We start from the raw sequence: 13,929 nt of genomic DNA, 5'->3' as shown, positions 1-13,929 counted from the left end.
CAGGAAAGAAGGAACATGGTGGCCCTTTTTGCTCAGTCTGAGCTAAACGCCTTTATATGCATTCCAAAATTCAAAATGCTAACACTTCACACTATTTCCTCTTCTTTCCCCTCAAGTATTTCTAATTATCTTAGAAGTAAAGAGTGCTTCTTTGGGTCTGTATTAGACATTCGAATGTTTAAAAGTTTGAATTGCTAAAGAACAAACTTTAGTGATTGAATTTTTAAAAGTTTGAATATCTATAAAAACAATATTTAAAAAAAAAAGAAAAGATAAAGGGTTTAAGCAGGGGGGCAAGCCCCCCTGCACTCCCCCCACACTCCCGCTACTTAAATATACCGACTCCGAGATCGCACTTCAGTGTGCTACAATGCGGAAACGGAGATATTCCCATTTTCTACACTGTAGCGTGATCTTGGAGTTGGTATATTTAAGTAGCAGGGGTGTGTGTCTGGGGAGCACGCCCCCCCCCCCACGTGGGGTTGCAGGGGGGCTTGCCCCCCTGCTTAAACCCTTTAGCTTTTCTTTTCTTTTTTTAATTGTTATATACATTCGAAGTTTTTAAAAGTTCGATCACTAAAGTTCATTGTTTAGTGATTCGAACTTTTAAATGTTCGAGTGTCTAATATAGACCCACTTTTTTACATATTCTTGTTCCCAAAAAAAAATACAGAAATGTTTAAGGTTGTGTGTTGCTGGGATGGCATTATCAATTTACCTCCTTGCCTTTGGTCTTTCTACTGCTCCAAGAGTCTCCATCAAATGCTTTGTTGTTGTAATAGCTGTTGCCTTATCTGAACAGTTGCTTGACATCAGCCTCAGTCATGATTCTCTGACAGCCTTCCAGTGGTACCGTTAACCTTTTCAGTAATGTAGGCTTCCTTTAGAATCTTAAAAAAAAGTCACTTCTTACTCCAACTCACATATTCTTATTCCTAAGATGCCTTCTGGACACCTCTCCAATGACAGTGTTTCTTCTTCCACAGAAAATATTAACTTTCTAAATCTTTCTCATCAGACAAGATCCACTGCAAGAGAATTTGCCAGAGATCTAGGTTTAATGTCTACTTCCATCCTTGTATCACTTTCCAGACTTTAGGTGAGAAAGATTCAGTGGTTTCTCAAATCATTTTGGGTCCAACATGCTCATTCTATTTTCATTCCTATTCTAATTCTCACATTTGTTAAAGAAGAATTAGTCTGAAGAGTCAGTCATGTCCTATACAGCCCAGGCATCTCTTTCTAATTCCCAACCTGTCCCAGACAGTGACCACACATGCCTCAGACTTTGCCTGGGGTGCTGTTTTTCATATTGTCAAGGTGCATGAAATCTGGGCGTCTCAGCAGGGGGCAAAATCATCAACCTGAAATAAATTATGGCTTATCTGGTAAATGTTTTGAAAGCTCTGAATTAACTTTGGTGTCCAGGAGGAGTTAGTAGTAACAGACACCACTGTCATGTGGTACATGAACAGGGAAAACAAGACCCCCTTTGCAGACGGGCTATGATTGACTGTGACATAGTACTTCAGTGTATAATTTTTCTTCAGGCAGCTTGCATCCCATCAAAGCAGAACACATTAAGAGACTGTCTTGAGCAGATCCAGCATAGACCCTCACAAAGAGAAGCCACACAGAGAGATTTTTGTGAAGATAGTCCACCGGTGAGATCCCCTTTGAATAGATCTGTTCCTAAGCAGACAGCTGAAGCTGTTCTGCTGTAGAAGATTGTGCTGTGCAGAGAGACATGAAAGATGGATGTATTCTCAATCTCCTGGACAAGGATATGTATGTTTGACTTCTCAACCTTTCCTCTCATTTCCACAGTTCTTCAAAAGATCAGAAAGAACTTGCCTAGAATGTTACTGGTAGCTTCCTTTTGGTTTAGACAGCACTTGTTCTCCCTACTCATGCAGATAGACTGGGACAGTTATCAGAATCTTCTTCATAGAATAGATATGCCCACATGGGGCAAGGGATCTGTGGTTCATCTAACTATATGGATGATATGTTTTTGATCCCTTTCAGGCACCTGTTTGTCAGAGGAGATGCAACAGTTATTGAAGGAGGTAAGAGAACCTCTTCCTAGAATTTTCCATTTATTTGAATGGAAGGGATTTTATCTTTGTGTCAAAACATTTGACATTTGACAGTATACTAGGCTAACTGCCCTTGCAAGCCATTTCAAGCCTAGCCAATTATCCCTTGTGAGACTCAAACCCTGCACCTTGTGTGTGTAAGGCAAACACCTTAACCATTAGGCCGCCCTCCCAACCCTTAGGTTGGCCATGACCTGTCTCAGAGAGGGTACTCTTTGTGAATTGCTCAATTTTGGGTTTGTGTACACTTAAGTAAGATTATACTTCTCTACCTTTTTCAGTTTGTTTGCCATTGGATCCCCCCTTTCCTCTTTCCTATTTGTCTGTAGTCGAGCAGATTCAAAGTGGGCTTTACATGCTACACCACCAAGAAAAAAAGGTGGCTTATTCTTGGGATCTGGGATCTTTGGATTTGAATTTTGTTTAAAAAAAATAACTCAACCTTAATTTGAACCTGCAGCCAGCTCCTCTATATTAAGTTTCTAACCTGGAAGACTGTCCTGTAGTAGATGGTATCTGAATTACAGGCCCTCATTGTCTAGTCAGCCTTTTTTAATCTTTCAGAAGGAGAGGGTGAGTCTCAGAACCAAGCCTTCTTTTTATGCCTGAAGTTGTCCCTAAATTTGCTCTTAATCAGTCTGTACAGTTTACTGTTTTATTTTGTGACCCTCAAACCAACGGTGAAATATTCTTCATTGCCTGGATATTCACAGACAACTGAGATTTTTTCTGGACAAAACGTAAAATTCCAGGAAATGTAATCAACATTTTAAGTCTTACGTAGGCCAGTTTCTAAGCAAACTATCTATGGAAGGCTTTCCACATTCCGCTCATTGTGCCATTCCAGGCAAGACAAAACACTGCTTCAAAATGTGACTGCTCATTCTACAAGAGCAGTTGCCACATCTAGGGCTTTCTTGAAAGGGATGAACTCTTTGTCTATATTGAACCAGCATCTTGGTCCTCAGTTTATACTTTTACCAAACATTTCAAGCTGGATTTTGTTTCCAGAGACAAAACAGGCATTTTAGGGGCTGTTCTTCAGAGAATCCTCGACTCTGGACCTTCACCCATCCATCCTTTATTCCTGAGTTTTTGCAATTTTCCCATATATAATGGATATTTGCAACACTGATCTAATGAAGAACATAGTACTGTTGAGTAGTTTATGTAACTGTAGATGTTTAATAAATCACTTTTGTAGTAATAGTGTTCTCCATCAATCCCTGCTTTTTATTCCCTTCCTGTATGGGGTCGGATGTCCTTCTCCCTTTGGTTTAGCCTCCCTGTTTTTGGTAAGAAAGCTCTGGGTTTTGGTGTGTCCATACGTCCCTCTTATACTGGCATTTCTTTTTGGGCAATGGACAAATGTACAAGCCTGAAGCTTTGTAGTCTGGCTAAAAGTACAGTGTACTTTGTGGGATACATCCCATATTTAATGGTTACTGCAGAGGTGATCTATTTGAACATCTACTGCTACGGGTTATGGTGAGTAAACTACAAGCTTCTGCTTTTCTAGTACAACTACATATTTATTTTACCCTCAGTTAGTTTATCCTCAGAATAGGTATATTAGTTAGTCAGGGTGATGGGGAGGGGCACGCATAAATGCAAGCCTTTGTCTTCAAAAACATTTATTAAAAAATGTGTTTTCATCCTGAAAGTTTAGTACTGTATTTTAGTAAAAATGCATTGTTGTCCATATTTTTCATGCACCACTGTACGCCTTTTTCCCATTCTGCCATTTTTTCCTGCTAGGACGTATAAAAACATGAGTATCAATGAAACAAACGATGATGTTTTGAATATTCCCTTCTGTGTCTTCCTACTTCTCTCCGGTTCCAGACCAACAAAACCTCTGTGTAATGGAGGCTTGCTATGTTATAACTGAAAACTACCACAGGGACAAGACCTAATGCTGACATATTTTCTATTCAGACTTGATGGGCAGACGAGAGCCAAAGCATAGTCATAGAAGACCATAATAAGTAGTCAGGCATATGCGGGAGCACAGACACTCGGAAGGGAGTAAGTGTAAGGAAGACCAAAGGGGAAGCATCTTGTAACAAGAAGGAGCAAAGGAGATGAGTTTTACCACAGTTCAGAGTGAACACTAGCTCCAGAGCTAGCTTCCTAATTTGTGTAGAGTAAAGTGGAGATTTTGTATTTTAGTTGATTTGAATTTGAATATTTTCTTGTGGGTATGCTGGCATAAGCAAGTTTCCTATGGAAAGGGGAAAGCTACGGTCCACCATCCCATTTTTAAATCGAAGTCCACAGGTAAGGGTACTTGACGACAGTTTCTGCTTACATTGGGTAAACATGCTTGCACTCCTGTACTTAGGATTTAAATTCAGAAGAGTGAACAAGTATTTGACAGGGGGCAGAAGGCAGTGTCTGCTACTACAGATGGACTTCTTATCACAGATATAGTTTTCTGGCAAATATCCATAAAGTGCATGTCTGATATCTGTAGTAACTAGTAGGACAGAGTCAGTAGCTTATCCTGGACAGCTTGTGTTATGGGAATATACATGAAAGTTATGTACAAGCAATAGTGATAGACCTATAATTAATCAATTAATTAATGTATTTAACATTTGTTTACTGAGAAAGTCCGACTTGGAGCAAGTCAATTTTCAGTGGATGCTGAGGGAGAAACTCTGTAGACACATGTCTTTGTAACGTGGAAGGAAACAGGGGCACCCAGAGGAAACCCACACGAACGCAGGGAGGGCATGCAGACTCCGCACAGAAGACAACCCAGCCAAGAATCGGACTGGAGAACCTCTTGCAGTGAGGTGAAACGCAAACTGCTGCACCACTGCGCCGTCCAGTATGTCCTATAAGTGTAGCTTCCTCTTCCTCCTCTTTAGTGACAGCAATACTAAAGCCAGTTGCTGGGTGAGCAGAATGGATTGACTGGGGAGATGATTTTTTTTGAGCTATGATACAGAATTGAAAATGTAATGTCTAGACATAGTAAAGCCTTGCTGAGTCTAATTATGGTGGCTTCCCAAAAAGCAATTAGAAAATGGAAATCAAAGTCTAAACTAACTTGACTTGAAGTAGTGAATATAGCAGCAGAGATAAAACAACTGGAATTGGGAACTTTAGAAAAGGGAAGGAGCAAACTACATAGGAAAAAAATGGGAATTGTCAGAACAATATATGCAGAGATGGAACAAGCTTTAAAATAAGCCAGGAGTTGAATGAACTTTATATGCTTAACTGGCAATGACTGGTTAGATTATAAGTGATGTATAATGTTTGCAACTACAGTTGTTTCAATGGTGTCTGTGATGCATAATGTTTGCAGCTAAAGTGGTGTCAGTGTTTGCTTTTCATTTCTGTATTTACTGTGTTTTACAGTACTTGTATTGTGCCTTTTCCTACTTTAGTACTTTATTTTGCTTTTGCTGCTGTTCTTAAAAGTGTTCAGTTGCATTTATACCGCTTCTTTTATTACTGCTTGTTAGTAGCCTGATTACATTGAGAACGTTTTCAACTGAGTTGCTACTTTATACTGTTTTTTTGCTGTTGTGACTGTGATTTTAAGCACTTTAAATGTCAAATACCTCTGCACTTAGCGTATAGGCTAGGTTCAGTCTTACGGAATCTAGACTGCCTTGTATCACTTGGGCACTAAAGCCATCTCTTCACTGAGATACTGAAAGATCTGAGACATTTGTTGCTTCCTACTAACTGTAAGTGCCTGTTTCTGCTCTTATATCCACCCCTCTCACCCACTAGCCACCCCTAAGTGTGACCTCTCTTCCTGACCATATAAATTTACCCAACACTATGGATGTACAGTTTCCCACAGTTTCTCCAGCCAGCTTGGTCGACATGGGCATCCTGAGACAGTGTAGTAATTGCCTCATGTTCACCGACAACCCTCTGCTCCTACACCACACAAACTCACCATGTGAGAGATGCAGCTATATTAAGAACTTAGAATCCATGCTCTCTTACACACCAGTCAGTACATATGACAAATGAGTGGGTCGTCAGCATGCACACCTCACCTCCTACTCCTCCCAAACCCACCTCCCACTTACCTACATATGCGCAGGTCCTCACCAGAAACTTACCTAAACACCAGAGACCTCCCAAACACAAGCATGCTACACATAATACTTCTTCTGCAGAGCACAATACACATAACTCACATGCCAGTGTCTTAGTTATATAGCCCTTAAGGCAAAACACAAAACCAAATGTATTAGTCGTAGGTGATTCCATTGTAAGACACACAGATGTCCTTCTCACCAGGCTGGATAAGGAGAAGGTCACAGTCAGCTGTCAGTCAGGTGCCAGGATCTGCCGTATCACACATGCACTCAAGTCTCTCAACAGGTACTGTTATGACTCTGTCATAGTCAATGTTGGTATTAACCACTTGATGTACCTCTCTGCACTATATGAAGATAGACATGATTGAGCTCTTGGACTGTGTATCTCAGGCTGGTATGTCCCTAGCCTTAAGCAGCATTTTACCTTCACCTAGGATGATGCATCAATACAAACAGAAAATAATTGACTTCAATAATTGGCTTAGTTTCTGGTGTCATTCCAAGGGAATACAGTATCTGTCAGCCTGGGATGACATGATTGACAGACCTTGATGCTTTGCTAGGGATGGTCTTCATTTGTCATCCCTTGGATTTCGGCTACTGGGTAGGGCTCTTGCCACCGCCATAGTGCCTTTTTTAGGCACTGTCTCATGGACAGAATTCTGAAATAAGAACTCCATCTGAGTACAACCACAAGGTTTTCTGCTAAATGCTAGGAGTCTTAACACAAAACTGCATTCACTGGAAGCAGTCCTCACCTTGGAAGACATAGACTTTTGTGCAGTCACAGAGACCAGGTTCATGGCTGTGGAGAGCACCCCAGCCATATCGGGTTAAACCTCCTTCCAGACATTCAGACCACAAACTGAAGGTGTGAAAAGTAAAGGAACCAGTGTGTCAATATTCATTACAGATAAATACACCTCCAGATTGGTTAGACTGCATGATTCCCTGGGATACTTCAGGTGCAATTAACTGTTGGTAGGACACCTATTCAAGTCATTGTCAGCTATAGGACTCTCTCCATGAATCAGGACACCCACTCTGCCTATTTGGATCTAATTGAGTCTGTCAAGATGCATCTGAACACCATGGTTTTGGGTGACTTTACCTACCTATCCATTGACTGGGGAAATGACTCATGAGGAAACTCACTTGCTCAAAGGTTCCTCGACTTCATTAACTCCATTGCCCTGGAACAGCTAGTTGACACCCCCACAAGGTGTGCCAGTATCCTGGATCTGGTGCTTAACAATGTGGGGGACCACTGTAACACCACCATTGTGAGGTCTTCCCTTGTGAGATCTGATGACAAATCAGTCTCATTCGAACTTACCATCACACCTGACCCTCATAGCACAAACTAAATTAAAAAACTTCAAAACATTTTCTGACCTCTTACAGGATGGTATAAATAACTTCACTGCACCTTCTCCCTCAGATGGAACTGGCAACTATGCCGAGTTCTACACAAATGCTTTATGCAAACACCTGAACAACTGCATTGACGTTGGCCGTACCTGATAGGACCAAAACAAGCTCCTTGAGGAAGAGCAAACCTGTGTGGTGGACAACTGCCATTAACAGGCTTTACAATAATGGAAAGAAATTGTTGTCTAAGGGTAAGAGGGAGTGAGCCCCAAACTGGAAATGCTCCATCCTTAGCTTAAGCAAGCAAGTAAGACTCCTTGTGAATTCCTCCAAAGCTAACTACAAATCCAAATTAGCTTCCTCAACTAAGGACAACCATAAGGTGTTCTTTAGTTACATCCGTAACCTAAAAAGAAAGGCTCAGATTTGTGCTGAACTGGTAGTTTATGATACCACATATACCAAGCCCGTGCACATTGCTAACCTGTTAGCCGACAGGTTCTGTGAAAACTTTACTCCCCCTTCCCTGCCACACTTACCCTAAGACATCCCTACCACCTGTCCTCTACCCTGTATCTCTAAAGAGCAGATCGTGAACGCCCTCTCTAAGGTCAAAAACACAGCATCCATGGGACCTGATAACATCCCGAGCTGTGTCCTACATGGGCTCAAACAAGAATTAGCAACGCCATTGGGTACTCTCTTCAATCATAGTCTAATCACTGGCTTCATCCCGGCTGAATGGAAAAAGGTCACCTTTATCCCCTTGCACAAAGGAGATGCTTCCACTGACCTTGGGAACTATAGACCTATTAGCTTGACTAGCTTTAACTGCAAGGCCATGGAAAGAATCATCATGGATCTTATCAACAAAGACATTGGTAACCTCCAGTCACTTGACCCTACTCAGTTGTCCTTCAAGGATGCATCTGCAGTCCTAACATATGGGTTGTCCTGCCTCAGGCAGCCCTTCGGTCAGCCGGATTCCAAAGTCTGGGTCTGGCCTCGGCTGATGTCGCACTTCACCCGACGTCATAGCTGCTGTTTATTGGGTATAAAGGCATCAGCCGACGCCATTTTCCCCAGTCTTTCTTGCCGCGTGGTGCCCGAAGCAGAAGCTGTTCGCAAGTGCCGGTCGGTCAGATCCAGAGATTTCTACTACCAAGACTTCTAAAAGCTAAGTACCCGTTGGGGACTCTTTCTTGCCTCAGCCGATGTCAGACAAAGTAAATAATTGTTTAACTTGTGGGAAACAAATACCTCATAAGGATTTCCACTCTTACTGCCTTCCTTGCTTAGGCCCAGACCACGACGTATCAGCTTGTCTAGCCTGTGCTTCCTTCAACCGACGGACACTTAGACGTCGGTCGGAGTTTGCAGAGGAGTTTTTTGGTCCCGCTTTTGCATACAAAATGCCATCGGAGACTCCAACTACACAATTAGTTAAAAAGCGTAAGGAAAAGGACCGACATTCGCGGCCCACGGTTTCGGCTGAAACCACGGTTAGGCCAACCGCGAGTGTCTCGGTTTCGGCTGAAACCGAGTCCCCGGTTCTTCCTTCGACCGAAAGCATGCCTCCGATAGCCGAGCCCTCACAGAGCATGGCTGAATCTGCTACTGAATTTACTGCTACAGAAGCAGGCACCCAGGATTTGTCAGACACTATTCCTTTAGACATATCTACCCCTGCACATGGGGCTGCTAGCCCCCCTGCTTCTATGTCTATCAAGGCTTTTGCCAGGGCTAAAGCAGCTAAATCTTCTAAGGCCTTACCTGCTAAAACTCCCTCACATAGGCCTGCCTCTAGTTCCCAAATACTCAGCCTGGCTGAGGATCTCATTTCTTTGATCAGGGGATCCCAACCTCACCCAGACAGGGCCTCTCAGGCCCCTCCAGATAAGAGGCCTAGGACTTAACCCCCGGAACCTGTCTCTACAGACTATTCCTCAGATGACTCAGACATTTCAGACCCTCAGGAAGGCCCATATTCTCCTTATGAGGATTCTGATGCAGAAGACTCCATTCCTTCTGCTTCTCCTCCTGAAGAATTTTCCTTTGGGGAAACCTTGCATGCTATGAGGGAACACTTCCAATGGCAGGGCCAGGATTTTTCAGATTTAAGGAAAAGGCTAAGGACTTTTTTACACTTACCACAGCATAGGCCTTTAGCCATTCCTCCAGTACTAACAGTTGTTGATGATGCATATAATGATGCCTGTACTGCCCCTGATTCTCTTCCTCTGGCCCCTGCCAAGCCTGACAGATATTACAGGGTCCCGGACACACTACCATTTGTATAAGGCTCCTGTTGCAGACCCTGAAACCATTTCACAGGGCCCTAAAGGTGTGGCAGCTGCCTCTGCCAAAAACCCTCTTCCCTCTGAAAGGGAATCTAGAGCATTAGAGAGATGGGGTAAAAAGGTTTATACTTCTGCTACTCTTTCGGCCAGGGCCTTAAACTGTCAATTCCACATGATTCAGTACCAGGAATTTTTGTTAGACCAGCTAAATAAAAAACTGTCTTCGCCTGAACCTATAGACCGCAAGTCCCTTCAGGATTTGGTACATAACGCTCAGCAGGTCAGTAACCATTTCTTAAAATGTGGCTATGATGCACTGGTGGCTTCCTTTAGATCAGCTATGACTGGAACAGTGATTCAAAGGCATGCCTGGTTAAAAGAACAATCCTTACCAGACCATGTTAAGTCAAAACTCCTAGATGCTCCCATGGAGAAACAAAGTTTGTTTGGCTCCCCTGCACAGGAGGTTCTAAAGAAGGTGGAAGAAAAAGCAAAATCTGTCCAAACAGTCAAGGATTTCTTACAGGTCCAACCTCCGAGGTTTAGCAGAAATTGGCCTTCGAAGAATTGGTCCTTTCCAGATAACTCCAGAGCACAGAGAGGCAGAAATAGACGCCCAAGAGGCAGAGGTCAATCTAGGGGTGCCTACAGGGGACATCAGTGGCAACCTACCAACCAGAGAAGTACTGCCACAGATTCAGCTACAACCACTTCCACAGGGCAGACACAATGACTTGGCTCTGGTTCCGCCTACCAGGGAACAACTGGAAGCACCCTTGGGCGGAAAGCTAGCCTTATTTTCCGACAACTGGCATTACATTACAGGAGACAAATGGACTTTACAAACAATAGACAAGGGCTACAGGTTTCACTTCCACACTCTACCAAAAAAGAGAGGAATGCCAAACCTACCACCAAGCCAAAAAACAGACGCTTTAAGACAAATCAACAACTTACTAAGGATGAGAGCTATAGAAAAGGTACCACCTATGGAACAAGGCCAAGGATTTTACTCCAGGCTTTTCCTTGTACCAAGAAAAGAAAATCAATGGAGACCTATTCTCGACTTGTCCGCACTGAACACATTCCTCATTGTTCCAAAATTCAAAATGCTGACCCTCCAGCAGCTTCTTCCCATGCTGGGCAAGGAGTCTTGGCTGGTGACTCTAGATCTCAAGGAGGCATACCTGCACGTCCCTATACGACCAGATTGCAGAAGACACCTCAGATTTCTTGCAGGATCAGAGCATTATCAATTCTCAGCATTGCCCTTTGGCTTATCTACTGCGCCCAGAGTATTCACAAAATGCCTGGCATCAGTAATTGCTCATTGCAGGCTTCTGGGAATTCAAATTTACCCATACCTGGACGACTGCCTAATACAAGCGGACAACAAAACAAAATTAACAAAAGATTTGGAAAATGTCATACAACTGTTGCAAGCCTTGGGATACACAGTCAACATGCAAAAGTCAAGACTAGTACCATCCCAAAGGATAACATTCTTGGGTGCAGAACTGGATACATCAACTCAGATGGCTTTTCTCACAGAAGAAAACAAAAGCAACTACCAGTCTACTTCATGACATTAACAACACAAACTCAGCTTACTGCAAGGAAAGTCCTGCAAGCCCTGGGTTACATGGCATCCTGCATAATATTGATTCCGCATGCCAGGCTGCATATGAGAAAGTTACAATGGTACCTAAGGAATGTATGGTCTCAACACAAGAACAGTCTAGAAGCCCAGATTCCAATAATTCCATGCCTGAAGCAAGAATTCCTGTGGTGGGCTCAGGCCTGTCAGTTGAACAGAGGATTGCCTTTCCACAAACCTCATCCAAGCCAGACCATCACCACGGACGCCTCAGACCTAGGCTGGGGGGCACACATGGTGGACAAGTGTATACAAGGCTTATGGACCCAAGACCAGCTGAATCTACACATAAATCTAAAGGAGATGCTGGCATTGAAACATGCGATCCAGGCATTCAGACCACTCCTTCAACAGGGTCATCTACTGATATGGACGGACAATACCACAGTCATGTGGTACATCAACAAACAGGGAGGTACACACTCTTATCCTCTATGCCGGATGGCAATGGACCTGTGGAATGTGGCCCTGAATCTCAACATTCAACTTCAGGCCAGATTTGTACCAGGAAAAGAAAATTCTCTAGCAGACACCTTAAGCAGAACTATCACGGATGCTCACGAATGGATGCTACATCCAGATATCTTCAAAGCCATAACAAAGAAATGGGGACTACCAGAGATAGACCTGTTCGCATCCCCACACAACCACCAATTGAAGAAATTCTGCACAAGAGCATACCACCCACTTGCTTGGAGGGTGGACTCCCTTTCCTTCAGCTGGAAAAACCTGACAGCATATGCATTTCCACCTCTTCCTTTGATGTACAAAGTTCTACTGAAGATCAGAGAAGATCAGCCAAGGATAATCCTAATAGCTCCAGACTGGCCGAGGCAACATTGGTACCCGCTACTGAGAAGCATGTCTCGGACACACGCATGGCCTCTACCTCTATTTCCCTTACTTCTAACACAGAACAACTACAAGATCCTACATCCAAACTTGAAAACACTGCAGCTAGCTGCTTGGAATATTGCATAAAACCAAATAACCCAGATTTATCTCAGAGGGTTAAGGACATTATCCTGGAGGCACGCAGACCCTCCACAAGGAAAACTTATTCAGCCAAGTGGAAAAGATACCTCATTTGGAGTGCAGCAAAGGGAGGAAATGTCTCATTGGCAAACATAGCACACATCCTGGAATATTTAGCAGAACTGTTCCACAATGGCCTGTCTTACTCCTCCATTAAGATTCATGCATCAGCAATTTCAGAAGAATACAACATGGATCCTCCTGTCTTCTCTCATCCTCTACTCAGGCAGTTCTTGAGAGGAATCAAAAATGTAAAACCTCCAAGGAAACCACCTTTACCTACATGGGATCTCAACTTTGTGCTGGAAAAGTTAACACTTCCCCCTTTTGAACCAGCAGCAACAGCAGAATTACAGTTCTTGTCTTGGAAAACTGCTTTCCTGCTAGCAATCACTTCAGCAAGAAGGGTATCTGCGTTACAGGCATTAATGGCAGTACAACCCTTCCTTATCTTCCATCAGGATAGAGTCTCTCTGAGAACTAACCCTACCTTTATGCCAAAAGTGGTCTCCAGAGTATCATTGAACCAAGCGATTCATTTACCTACATTCTTCCCCAACCCACAGAACAGGGGGGAAAGACTGCTACATACCTTGGATGTGCACAGACAATTACGCTACTATCTGGACAGAACTAAGACCAGCAGAAAAACTGACCAGCTTCTGGTAGCATATGCAACAGGAATGCAAGGAAAAGCAATTTCAAAACAGACAATCTCAAAATGGATAGGAAATTGCATTTGATTTTGTTACTCTTTTCATGGAAAGGCAACTCCTGAAAATATCAGACCTCATTCCATCAGACCTCATTCCACAAGAGCTACAGCCACCACTACAGCTTTCCTACGAGGAGTGGCTACCAAAGACATTTTAGAAGCTGCCACTTGGAGCTCCGTGCATACATTTGCCAAGCATTATAATCTTCCCTTATACTCTAGATCCCGAGCAGGTTTTGCAACTGCTGTTTTGCAAGTGATCTTAACTACACCATCTTTATCTTAGTGCCTCCTCCCCCAGTTTGGCTATGGTATTCTACTCATATGTTAGGACTGCAGATGCATCCTTGAAGGACATAGTACAGTTTTGTACCTACCATAAATGTAGATGTCCGATAGGTATGCATCTGCAGTCAGGATTACCCACCCTTCTTCCCCTCTGTGGTATTCCTAGGGTATTTACCCGTCTTTTAGCTAGCTGGGGGAATCTGTTATGGTGCATTTGTTTGTATATATGTATATATATTGTTTGCTCTCTACGGTTTGGAATTATTTGCATTTATCCAAATTTAGCCTTCCTAGAGGGCACCTGGCATCTGGGGCAAGAAACACTGAGGAAAATGGTGTCAGCTGATGCCTTTATACCCAATAAACAGCAGCTATGACGTCGGGTGAA

The 13,929-nt window shown here is 43.1% G+C and overlaps 1 protein-coding gene across 1 annotated transcript in view; it reads left to right on the top strand.

Annotated features, from left to right (window-relative positions):
- TBC1D16 (TBC1 domain family member 16) overlaps window positions 1-13,929 on the top strand; it is a 1,714,417-nt gene that overhangs the window by 546,771 nt on the left and 1,153,717 nt on the right. Inside the window, exon 4 of the mRNA XM_044068073.1 lies at window positions 1,640-1,656. Coding sequence (XP_043924008.1) covers window positions 1,640-1,656 — 17 coding nt within the window. The remainder of the gene's footprint in view (window positions 1-1,639; window positions 1,657-13,929) is intronic.

Source organism: Protopterus annectens, chromosome 4.part0 (assembly GCF_019279795.1).
Source record: "Protopterus annectens isolate FY-2018-M chromosome 4.part0, PAN1.0, whole genome shotgun sequence".
Classification (NCBI taxonomy): domain Eukaryota; kingdom Metazoa; phylum Chordata; order Ceratodontiformes; family Protopteridae; genus Protopterus; species Protopterus annectens.
This window is presented reverse-complemented; position numbering and strand designations above follow the sequence as displayed.